Source organism: Triticum dicoccoides, chromosome 7B (genome assembly GCF_002162155.2).
Source record: "Triticum dicoccoides isolate Atlit2015 ecotype Zavitan chromosome 7B, WEW_v2.0, whole genome shotgun sequence".
In the NCBI taxonomy this organism is placed as follows: domain Eukaryota; kingdom Viridiplantae; phylum Streptophyta; class Magnoliopsida; order Poales; family Poaceae; genus Triticum; species Triticum dicoccoides.
In genome coordinates, this window is record NC_041393.1 from 660,849,954 (window position 1) to 660,862,922 (window position 12,969).

General features: G+C 44.8%; 1 protein-coding gene across 1 annotated transcript; it reads right to left on the reverse strand.

Annotated features, from left to right (window-relative positions):
* Nucleotides 1–285: 285 nt before the first annotated feature.
* LOC119335428 lies at nt 286–886 on the reverse strand. Its single transcript, XM_037607564.1, has one exon. It carries the CDS (start codon nt 827–829, stop codon nt 509–511), a length of 321 nt encoding a protein of 106 aa, XP_037463461.1. The 5' UTR covers nt 830–886; the 3' UTR covers nt 286–508.
* Nucleotides 887–12,969: the final 12,083 nt, after the last annotated feature.

Genomic DNA, 12,969 nt, shown 5'->3' on the forward strand with positions numbered 1-12,969 from the left:
TCCCTCCGTCCAAAAATACTTGTCATCAAAATGAATAAATGGGGATATAGAGATACATCTCCATTTATTTATTTTGATGACAAGTATTTTCGGACGGAGGAGTACCTCCAGCCACTCTCGATCACTTGATGCAATGCCAGCCTCGACTCACCTCCACATATCGGCTATCCCAGAGAGGCCTCCGTCGATGCACAATTTCAGAGCGCAGTATAACGAGAGGATTAGTATCAGGAACATTAGAAATAGAAATAGAAATGAGGCCAAGAAATTCAAGAAATGTTAGCTTTCATAGCTTGAAGGCATTTCATCCACTCGGCTAATTTTCCTGCAGCTCTCACAAATTTCAGGAGGCCGGCCCGGGAATCGGCCCCACATATGAACACGCAGACCAGCTAGCTACTACTCCGCTGGCTGAAGCCGGGGGACAAAGAACGAAACAAAAAACAGAGCAGCTCTGGCTACGCTAGTGCTACTTGCGCCAAGCTCGCTCGCCGGCCAGCGGCATGTCCTAGTGTGGCTGGCGGGCGTCGGAAGAGGCGAGCACAAAGCGCGAGGCGAAGGTGTAGTGGTGGCAGAGGTGGCCGGCCCCGGAGACGTCGTCGTCCAGCGTGGAGCCGAAGCCGTCGCGGTCGAAGTTGCGCGCGTAGCTCAGCGGGTCGTACTGGCGGCACCGGGACGACGCGCCGGTGGGAGCCGCCGTGCACAGCAGCATCTTGCTCCGCCTCCGCAGCCTCCGCACCAGCCGGGCCAGCGCCAGCCCAAACCCGGCTGGGCCCCGCCGGCCGCGGCACGACGAGGACGACGACGATGCATTGCCCGGATCCCCCATCTCGATCGACCGCTCCTGCTCCGGTTGATTCCGGGAGAATGTATGTATCTCGGTGGTTGGTTGGTCTCTTGGAGGCGTAGGTGGGAGATTCCGTGGCGTTGGTGGCGCCGATTTATAGGAGTTGTCGAGCTGATCCGCCACTGAGTGGAGTGGAGCGGGGTTGTAGGAGACGGGGCGGGGTGGTGACTGGTTACGGCGGCAGCGGTTTCGCGCCTCCCATCCCATCCCATCCCTCATGTGCCCCGGACGTAAGAGAGCGTATAGAAACTTTTGTTTATTATCGTAGGATGATAAACTAATCAAAGTGGCTTCAACTACAAGGATGAGCCACGAGCCTCCTCTTTGCATCTACTCAACCTTTTTTTTCTTTATGCGAATAATTTGCATCTACTCAACCTAGCTCCTAGTCCAGTGAGCAAGTCTCGAGTGAGTAGGTTTCATGATTGGAAAAGAGAATTAACTGATGAACCTAGTTGACTAGTTCGTTAGTGTAGCTAACACAGATGATGATTAGGGAGCAGCGCTTGATGAGCTCCAGGAATCAAGTGATGCTGTGCTGTGTGTGAGCAGCACTGCAGCAAGCTAGCCGGCCGGCCTCCAGCAAAGCACCGATTATTAAGGAGCATTTCCTAACAAATAAGGGTTTACATTTTACAAACGCAGCATGGACCCATGAATAAACTAGGCGTACGTAGACAAATACTCCCTCCATTCCCAAATATTTGTCTTTCTAGAAATTTTAACAAGTGACTGCATACGGAGCAAAATGAGTGAATCTACACTCTAAAATAAGTCTAGATATATCTATATGTTGTGTCCATTTAAAATGCCTAGAAAGACAAATATTTAAGAACGGAGGGAGTAGTAGGGACGGCGCGCAGAAGCATGCATGTGCATGTGCATGCACATTGCCGATGCATGGGACTTGACGGATTCCGAAGACCAAGAAAATCGAACAGCTCGTCGACCTTTTGCTCGTACCAACGTCGAGAAGGGAGAAGAAGGTGGTTGGCAACTGGCAGTGGGGCGGTGCGTGCGAGCGAGCGCCCGCCGGCCGTGTCCCGCGGGGCCTCTGCATGCGCGCTCGCGTCCGAGGAAAGAGTGGCAAAGCAAGCAAGCGTCGGTCCGGTCGATGCAGACGGACGTTGCGGCCACGCGCCCCAACCCCGCCTTGTGCCCTGTCCGTCTTTGCAGCTGCAATACCCCAAGTTTGCTCGGACGAGAGATCACGATCGAGAATGATGCTGCTCGATCAAGCGAAGACTGCCACTAGGTTAGCAGGACACTTCAGCGGGTGAGAAATGCATACATACACACCGGGTATCTCCTGCATTATTTGGTAGTCATTCATCTAGTTGGAGAGATTTGTATCCTCATTTCTCTGCAATTTATTTCCCATGCACGCTGACCATTTTCTACGCAGGCAGCTTCCATGCTTTTTCGTGTGATATCATTTTCAAAGTTTGAAATCAATTCCTTTTTTAGGAACTGAAAGCCCAGTTTTACTTTTGTTTGCATATTTGTTTGCATATTTATGTTCTTTACGGCAAGGAATTCTAAACAAGGTCACTCTTGAATATATTTTGATAAGTTTTGAATTTTGAGTTTTGAAACATGATGAAAACTTAGGAAAGAGGGTCATACTCTCTGAAGTCTATGAACCTCGTTTCATGCCAATTTTTTTTATTGAAAAACACAATAATGCACTCCAGAACACGATCAAACCCAATAAAACTTGATAAGAAGTCAATAACTAATGTTTATTACAACCTTGTAGTTTTAAGTTTGAGCTGCATAGACAAGGAATGAAACATTATGATAGGCTTTGGAACACGATCAATCACTTTGAAATGACACGACTGCTTTTGAAACATAATAAAACAATATTAACTATGACTATTTGATGCACATTTACACACATTTTACAATATGATACTCTATTATGGTACACAAAAAACTACAATAAAACTAGTAATGATTAACACACTCTAGAGTATTATGATACACCATGTAATGCCGTGCACAATTTTGTATTTTTATCGTTTTTATAGTCTTTATAGTTTCACCAAGTTCCCAATTTCGTATTAATTTTTTTTTGAAATATATCTATAATTTGTCTTCCTTAAAAGATATCCTTCCCAGGACCCCAAATATATAAGCAAATAACTAGAGATCACGAAAAAATGAACATGTCACCTGAATATGATCTCTATTCAAAGATAAGCCGTTTATGAGGGAAACCAGGTCGAGAACCATTTTATGAGGAAGACTAGATTGAAAACCTTGATCCAATGTATAAGGAATATTAAACCCAAATACCATACAGCCCCACGGGCAAAGACCAGGTAAACACAAAACATCCTGTACATAGTTACAACACAACACAAAGGCCAACTAGATAAGAGTGTCTACAGCTAGGTGCCTCAAACCCCCCTCAAACGCCCAGACGGACGACCTGGTCAGTGACCGGTCAAAAAGATGTGACCCGGACGGGCGCCTCAAACGGGCCTCAAACGTCCGGGCTGACCGGCGCCCCTCATATCCAGCCCAAATATAGGTGATATGGGAAGGCCAAGGCGTGTCTGTCACATCGGACCCAACAGCCCGGCCCTATCACAAATTGCACCAAATTCACCCCAAGCTACCGATTCCATTTGCTCTCTCCTCTCTTATTCCCCCTCCGCACTGGACGTCTCGTAGCTCCGCTACCTCCCTTTCTCCGCCGCTGTTCTGAGACTCAGCATTGCCAGCACTGGCACCGTAGTTCCCCCATCCATGCTCACCGCCACGGACATCGTCGCCGTACCAGACGCCACAACGGTATGCCCTTGATGTGTTCGGCAGATTGTTCGACCATGTTTTTTGTGATTTATTTGTAGGGAAAATAGTTGATTCCGATGCTTCATCGCACGAGGCGTATGGACCAACGGAGCTTGATAAAATGATTGAAAATGAGTTCTTTGATTCGTCGGATTCGAACGAAGAAGTGGATATGATCATGCTCATGAGCATGCAAGAGGAAATGGACCAACGGGTGGAGCATATTCTCAACTTCAAGGGCTCAATCAAAGGGAGAAGGTTATTAATCGGGATAGGGTTTTGTCGCTGTTTTCGTATGTGCAAACAATTGTTTTTGCGCATTGTCAAGGGAGTGGAGGCACATAGTCACTACCTCAAGCTCATTAGGGATTGTTGCAACCAACTTTCTTTCTCTTCTAAGTAGAAATGCATGACTTCTCTGAGGATGCTTGCACTTGGTACTACCACCGATGCTGTTGGCGAGATGGTCCGGACGGGGGAGAGCGCATGCCTGAAGACTACTGTCAGTTTGCCCATGCCGTAGTGCAGATGTTTGGAGTAGAGTATCTGGGAGAACCAAATGTGCAGGACACAGAAAAGTTGTTGGCTATTGGAGAGGCGAGAGGTTTCCAGGTATGCTCAGGTAAATTGATTGCATGCACTGGCAAATAACAACCCAAAGGTTTGAGTGGATTGTACCAAGGTCACACCAAAAAGGCCACCATCATATAGAAATGAGTGGCATCACATGACTTATGGATTTGACATGCTTTCTTTGGAATATCGGGTTCTCGCAACGACATAATGTACTTCAACGATCTCTCGTGTTCAGGAGGCTTTGTAATTGGAAAACACCACCGTGCAACTACACTGTCAATGACCGCGACTACAACATGGGATACTATCTTACTGATGCCATCTATCCTCAGTCGGCGGCGTTTGTGAAGACTGTATCCGAACCACAAGACAACAAAGCCACAAGACAACAAACAAAGACCGTATAGAATCAGCTTATGAACTTTCTGCAAATACATCAGAATCTTCGAGATCATCAGGTGCACGCGCAACTACTTAGTGATCTTAGGGAGCATATGTAGACCCACAATGAAAACCAAAGAGCTAATGTCTGAGTTGTGCACTGAATATCAATTTTATGTAAGAACTATGTATTTTCGCTACTAGGATTTGTCATTTACATGCAACATTGGCGTGTATGATTTTCGTGCATGGATTTGCATGTAATTGGGAGTCCGGTTTTGTGGTGTGTGGCTGCCGGGCAGGACATATGAGAGGCGTGCCCGGGCGCATCCACAGACATATGGAGGGCCGAGTTTGCCAAGTCTGGATGTTATGTTAGGTGTGATGACCGAAAACTCTTGCTATCCGTTTGGTCTGAGTGGATAAAAATAACAGAAAAAGGCATCTGTTCTCCAAGGACATAAATTATTATGGAGTTCCCAACAGTAGAAATATTCATATAACTGGAACCAAAATTTGAGGCGCTCAAAATTTGAACCTGTTGAATGCTTCTTGCGGGAGGGCTTTAAAACTGATTCTTTAAGGATCATGAAGGACCATCTAGAAGGTACCACTAGCACAGGTTATGTCGAACCATCTAGAAGGTACCACTAGCAACACAACAAGGTAGTAAACTCAAAGGCTGACATGAAAGGAAACAAGCAACAACAACATCGAGACGTTGACATAGGAGGTTGGGTTTCGCCACCCGGGAGTCTCACTACTGCTAATCCCTAGCCATCGCGCACCCAACATTAGGGTGGTCTTGCCCGTGACGAGGTTAGGATGACGAAGGAGACGGTGACTCGTCGAGAGCGTGCACCGTGGATGTCAATTCACCCCCGAAAGGGATGTTAGTTGGTGGGGACTAACGAAGGAGTGACAGGCTGACAGAGAAGCCTCGGAAGAAAATATCTCAACTAAGGCCAGATATAGTCATGGCGGAGTGTAAATAGAGGACACACACAACCACAAATTGTCGAGGGCGAAGGATCCAAGCAAAGGCCGGACATAGTGTTGAAGGAAGCTCTCAAGGCGAGGGTATATGAAAATCAAGGCCATGCTCTGGTCATATATATGGAGTTTTGGCATCAGGGTGCACATGCAGATGCAGAGTAAAATTCGAAAAAAGAGTGAACCAATTCAGAAATTATGTTTTTTTTCTTTTTGCAACAAATAAGGTTGAGTGTTATACATATGCGTGTGTTTTCTTAAAAAAAACATCCATGTTGCTCTGCACAGAAAAATAATAATTGATACGTGAAATCAGTTTCTAAGCATTTCTTAACACAGTACAAACGTTAGCGCTCATATATACGTGCATGCACGTATATATGAGCGCATGCTTAAAAAAAGGAAAAAGAGTGAGAGGACGAGATCTGAACCTGAAAAGCACACAGGCCGAGCTGCATCGAGAACAACCATTTCGGTAGACGGCGGGGTTATCTGCAAGATTTCGAAGAACTAGAGCGTCACTAGTGAGACGGCGTGGCTGCCAGCAGGCGCGCCGTGATTTGCCGGTGACCAATTCGTCACGCGCGTGCCAAGTTTGAGACCGCAGTGCAGCCCTTCACAAGTTTTCAAGCACCAAAGTGTAGCATACGTGCGTTGTTGTTTGTGACCTACGCGCAATATAACTCTCCGCTAAGACAAAACCGCGATTGGCGGTTGATCGGATGGGGATGAGAATGCTGAGTAGGGTCATCCATTCAGGCAGCCGTATGTCGTCAGCCATGAGCAATTGAGCAACGGATGTGCGTGCGTGCATGTGACGGGGCTCTCAGACAAAACCATGTGTGCTCCCAATGTTTGCACATGGCTGATCTGATGAGACCGAGAATGTACATGATCGATGCGTGCGGGCGTGCGGCCACATGGACCCGAGATATGCTGCCAGTGAGTGCCATTGGCTTGTCGTGCTGACCATTGACCCGTCAACTTTGTATGACGAGGAAGGGGCGTGGATCTGCTTCTTCTTGGAAAACCGTGGGTGGGCAATTGTGTGGCACGCACGCTGCACGCCGTCGTTTACATCGTGCAACTCACTGTTTATGCTGGCACGATGGTGGTTTTCGTATATATGCAGCTGCTGGCCGATGACACTAGCACGGAGTTCTGACGACAATCAGTCATCGCTAGTTTGTGGGTCTGATCCCCTTCGATACCAAAACGTGCACGGCCATATCGAGTGAGAGCAAGACATTGGACCCCCTTTCGCGTGGACACCCAACTTGTCCGTCCTTTCGTTTATTTATTTATTTAACTAGTAAGCATACATGCAACGCATGTCTCGACTTACGATCATTATATGGAAATTTATATGTGTATGTAAATGGGTAATCTTATAGTAGTAGTAAATAACTATTTCAAATGAATTGTTGTGCTGGTAAGATCCATTTTTCACCTAAAAAATTATTGCGTTCTTATTTGAAACTATAGCCTTCTTATTTATATGAATCTTAAAGAACAGATTCAAGTACTTAGGTACAAGCACTATTCATCCATTCTTGTACGAAAATGATAAATCCAGAACGCTCAAATTTTTGCGCATGGCAACCTGAATGTTTTCATGACAATTTTAGTTCAAGCGAGATTGGCAAACATGACAATTTTCTGACAAAAAAAACTAAATGAAGATAAATTTGCCATTTTTTTAGCAATTAAAGTTGCCACCTCGCGTCAACTAAGTTGCCATAAAAACATTTCGGGATGACATGCTTAGAATCTGAACGTTCAACATTTATCCGGGTCGTTGTAATCTGATTATTTTCTCACAAGCCCTACTTTCCATAATCTTTTTTATGTTTCGACGCCATCGTTTCAATCAACTCTGTTGAGTGCCACAGATCCATGGAGTAGGGGAACGGCCGCTCTAAAGAAATATTTATATTTAAACAGAATCAACAAAAGAACATGTGCAGCTTTCAAATAAAAATTGTGCGTGTACAAATATTTATGGCCCCGTTGCGGACAATTATTTAGTAATATAAAATATCAACTGAGAGGTCGACTAATGTACCCAAAAAATCCATGTAACTTCCACTCAGAATATAGGCGAACATATTTATCATGCTAAGCACTTGTGCTGGTATCATTTCTAGCAAGAAAAAAAAATCAAAATTTGTCAATCGAGCATTGTCCATGTCGATCTTTAGATATAATCCAAACTTGCCAATCGAGCATTGCCCATGTCCTTCAAAACTTGCCAATCAATTTGTTTTTTTTCGAGCAGATCATGTACGCTCAATGCACACCTGAAGTAATGAACAAAGATTTATAACCAAATCCTGTCGGACAGAGGACAAACCCTTCTCTTTTCATCGGCATCCTAACCTCCCCCGACAATAGTCAACATCAGTTTATTGTCGTAAGAACTTTTTCTTTGTGAGGCATTATCAGAGTACTTGTTCTTTGTGACAAAATAGCAGTACCATCAGATGAAACAGTTACCGTCAGTAAACTTATACATGGATTAATATGAATATGAAGTTCAATCTTCCACCAACCGAAGCGGTGTGCTCAACTACATCTGATGTTGTGTTTTGAAAAGCAATCATGTAATCCATGGCCCTATCCTTACTTAAAAGTAACCTTAGTTTTCTGGCCAGTTTACCTCAAACTATGCTTGTATTTTTAGAACTGGTCATATGAGACATGCATTCCATTCTATCAAAAAAAGTGCAAACACAATGCCGCACTGTCCTCAAAACCCATTTTGCTCATCTGCAACCTCTATGGTTGTGATCAGCGGATAAACATTGTACAGAACTACAGAAGCACAAATAGTCAAACAACTCTGATTACTTCTGTCATGGTCATACATAAAGTATATGGTTAGAGAACTGAAGTTGTACCTTGCTGCACCTTGAAGTACAGTTTGGATCATTTTCACTGGGTCAATGATACCATCCTTCATCATATGAAGCACTTTTGCAGCCACACTCGCTTGGATGGCATCTCCAGGCAATTGGCCAGGGGCGCAGCAGGGTGATGCCAGGAGAACGCCGGGATTACGGCCGAATAATGATGGTCAGCGACGGCAGAATGATGCGAGGAGGACGCCGGGATTACGGCCAAAGAAAAAAGTATCACTGCACCACCAAGAAAATTAGAAAATTCTGAGAAAAAGGCCATCAGACCGACAACAAAGTAGACCTAAATGTATTTTGATTATAAATAATGGAGTTTGAGTAGCATTAACATATAGTGCAGTACTTAAATGTTCTGAATTGTAGTTAAATAAATATAGCAAATCTTTCCACTTATAGTCAAGGTGAAAATGTACGGATACAAATAGGTGAATTCCCAGAATGTTGTGCAGAAATTCGCCGTTGGGAAGGCTAACAATTTTTATGTTGCTTCACTTTTAGCTTGTCTTGTGATGACAGGTGGGCTGGTCGAGTATGTAATGGTCTTCATAGAATCCCAGTCATCAATAAAGTCTGAATGTTCATCCTGTCGTTTAATTTGGTCGATTGTTGAGGCATGGATAAAAAGTATAACTGAATAATTATACACATCATGATTGTATTCTCATACGCTTATGAGCTAACACATCACACATGTACCTCTCACAAACATCCAACTATGGGTCATCATCAGGTTCATGTTCCTGCAAAGGAATAGGAAAAACAATGAGAAATTTAAGCCGAACAAGGAGAAGATCAACAAAAGCTACAGAAAATAAAAAACGGCTAGGTGCCATGTCAAGATCCTTAATCAAAAGCAAACTATATTAGTTCAATAAACGGCAATATATGGAAAGCATACTGATTAGGAAGCATTAATTAAGCCAACATATGATTTCTCCTTCTTGACTCCTTTATCCTTTCACACTCAGCTCCCTGAGCTCCTCTTTGTTACATGTATCTTGAAAAAATAGTCATCATGCAAATTTATGTACAAGGTAATTCCATTTGCTTCAGGAAAATTCTAGTACAAGGGAACTTTTCAGTACAGGCAGATTAGTTTAGGAATCCACACCACAAACAAAATCTATTTCTTAATATATAACTTACAAGCTACGTCAGAGAAATTATCAACAAACTAAAAGGACTTTAACCTGCAACATCCCATGTGCATCCACGCTGCAGCGCCTTCCTCTAAGCCTTTGCTGCTGCATGAGATGAAAGAGAGTTATTTAGAGGGTCGTACACACACCAGAAGTCCTGAAAGCAAAAACATCTTACCATCCAGCAATCCTTTCAAGGGAACATGAGAAGCACAACATCGGATGCAGTCGATTGATACATACAATTTCTGAATTAATGTGAACACACAGCAGAACCTTACTGAAATCTACAATTTCATAGAAACATGTTAACCAAACACAACAAGGAGACAAAAGGGAGGCGTCCGGTCTGGGTGCACCCAAAAGTTGCGGAAGGCGTCGGCGACCTCCGGTCGAGAACAGCGGGGCCGTGGCTTGACACTGCGGTGGCGTTGCGCTAGTGCGGGCGTGTGGCGGCGGGGTTGTCGCTCGGCGATGCGGCTGCAGGGCGCTGGCACGGGGCTGCCAACATGGGGCTAGCAGCAACAACCTCTGCGTGCCATGCTCGCAGCAGAGCTCCGCCTTCGGCGCCGCCCGGCCTCCCTTCTCCCGCCCCCAGTCTTATTAATCCATCATCTACAAAGACAGGAAAAAGAAGTGCCATGATCAATACAGCTGCAACTTTTAGAACAATAATGCTTCTAACGAAGTTGAGAAAGCAAAGCATCGATGGCAAAAGTACAATCATGTGTAAGAGAAGCAAGCATGACATGAACAGAACTAACCAAATTCTGGAAGGTGTCATCTTTAGGACCAAATTACAGAGGAATAAATTATAATAGAACTTGAACACCATGTAATATCATGTTCAAATCATAAATGAAGGGAGGGACATGTTGTGTGCATAGGGTAGAAAGCAATAAGTGACCTGAAAGCACTTCCGAATAGGTGCTCGCTAGTCGCATCTACATTCCCTCAATCCTCAACCATCTGCCGCCATTCATGTACATCACCTAAAATAAATCAAATTTGTCATAGAACCTAAAGTATATCATACGGAGAGAGAGCATCCTAACTTGCATTCCAATGATACATTCCAACATGGCAGGATAACATTCAGAGAAACATATACTGAATTAATCTCATAGAAATTCAGAGAAACATGTACTGAATTAAGCCTCACGGGAAAGGATGCCGCTTGGTGGCTAAGGCCTCAAAGTGGCGGCGACATCGGCGCGTGAATTATGATTATGAGTAGAATAAATCAACATAAACCATATGGTAGGAACTTACGAAGCAAATGAGTAATGGGATAGAATGAATGTGGAAATCTCTGTAGTAACAAGTTCACCCAATGCACCGTTTATCTGTTTCAAGAAGAAAATGGTAAAATAATTACAACTGAACGGAAGAGAAAATGCATGGATATAAAGGAAGGCCATTAAAAGTCCAGATAATAAAATTGATATATTTATTTTGCATGCTTTCCAGAGAGAAAATACTTAACTGACATCTGAATGTTTGAACCAAGCATAGTTAATAAAATGGTGATGATTATGTAATAATCAATTGCATATGATGGAGGTTATGTAATAACCAAGGATAGTTAACATGGAAGGTTCAAATACCTCAACTATCAGGACCATCTCTTCCAGAATCATCCGACGACATGGTTCTTGGTATTAGTTCACCTTCTCGAATCCTTGGCACCAACTGTACAGTGGCAAATCAGTCAAAGCAGAGATTGGGGAACTCTGTAACTGATTACACTGCATGTCAGTGCCAAATAGCACTAAACTATTGATTTGGTAAAACTTCATTGTTGCACAATAGTTGCTTAGATGTCAGAACCAAATTAGAATGCCCCATTACCGACGAACAGTATAGTAGAACACAACATCTGGTATTGTAATTGGAGAGAGTTGTTACATGTTATCTCGTGATTCAACTTTGGTCCCGGTGACATGGATGACCTTCATCCACGCGATGGGCTCCTCCAGCTCGAGAATCTAACCAAATTCACCCGCATCAGACAACACATTCGCTCATCGCGATTCAGGCGGAGCATGAGGAGGAGGGGACGAATCTGGAGTTAGCGGTCCATGAGGTTCCACTGGTTGCGCGGGTTGCCGGTGTGTGCCTGCACGTTCTGCGTGAGAGAGGAGAGCTGCCCTAGAACCTCGTACTCCCCCTCCGTCGCGCCACCTACATCCCAATCCCCAACCCGCCACACGCATCAGCCATCAGTACGGTACCCAATCCAATAGGAAACTGTAGGGTCGCGCTCTTCTCACCTGTGTGCGCGGCGGCAGTTTAGGACTCCAAGCTAAGCGGCTCGGACGGCTCCCACGGAGAAGGACGCGTTGGCTCCCGCGGCGACCTGCGGTGGAAGGCGCGACGGGCGGCAGCTCCCGCGGCGAAGGGCGCAACGAGGGACGGGAGGCCGCGGGAGGAACGGCGCGTGTGGAGGATCGATGGATTAGCGATCGATGCGGCTGTGCGGGAGGCTACGTGGGCGAGAGGTCATGCGGGTGTGCGGTTTTTTTCGAACGGCACGGCAGAGTTAGCGATCGATGTGCCTTAATGTGTGGCTTGTTGTGTTAAACACGGGAGGATTATGGACCATCAGATATTATAGATGGACGGATAAAATTGTTTGGATCTGCCCCTCTCTTTCTTTTATAGTGGTAGTAGATTAACCTACAGTCGGCCGTTGGATTAAGATCCAGCAATCAATCAACATATGCTTCTTTCTCTAGACCATCTTCCTATCAGACCTCATAATGCTTAAAAAATGATTTCATAAAATCTCAAGATGATACGTTGGCTTAGTCCCTCGGAGGTACTTATAGGGTAGGGTGTGCGTGGGTCGTTCACATGGGTGAGTGTATACACTCATCCCTATGAACACACACGCACAACCTATCCCTATGAGCACCTCCGAGATACTGAGCCGGCATCGACATATCATCTTAAGATTAACGAAGTCTCAACAGATGCCTCGTAGTTGACGCTAACGTCTCCTTCCACTGAACACGCATCGCCGGAAATTCTGTCATAAATCCAGAAAAATGCGAGCGCCAGGATTTGAATCCTGGTGGCCTAGGGATACCACCGTTCTTCTAACCATTTCACTCGTCGCCTTCCATTGAACACGCATCGCCAGAAATTCTGTAATAAATCCAAAAAAATGCGAGCACCAGGATTTGAACACTGGTGGCCTAGGGATACCACCGTTCTTCTAACCATTTCACTCGTTGCTCCCTATCTTTTTAGGACCTTGTGTAGGCGGGAAAATAGAGGACACATATTCCCCCTCACATCCTAGAATCTC

Excerpts from the sequence above, each read along its gene's own strand:
- LOC119335428 (XM_037607564.1), bottom strand. The coding sequence starts at position 829 with ATGGGGGATCCGGGCAATGCATCGTCGTCGTCCTCGTCGTGCCGCGGC.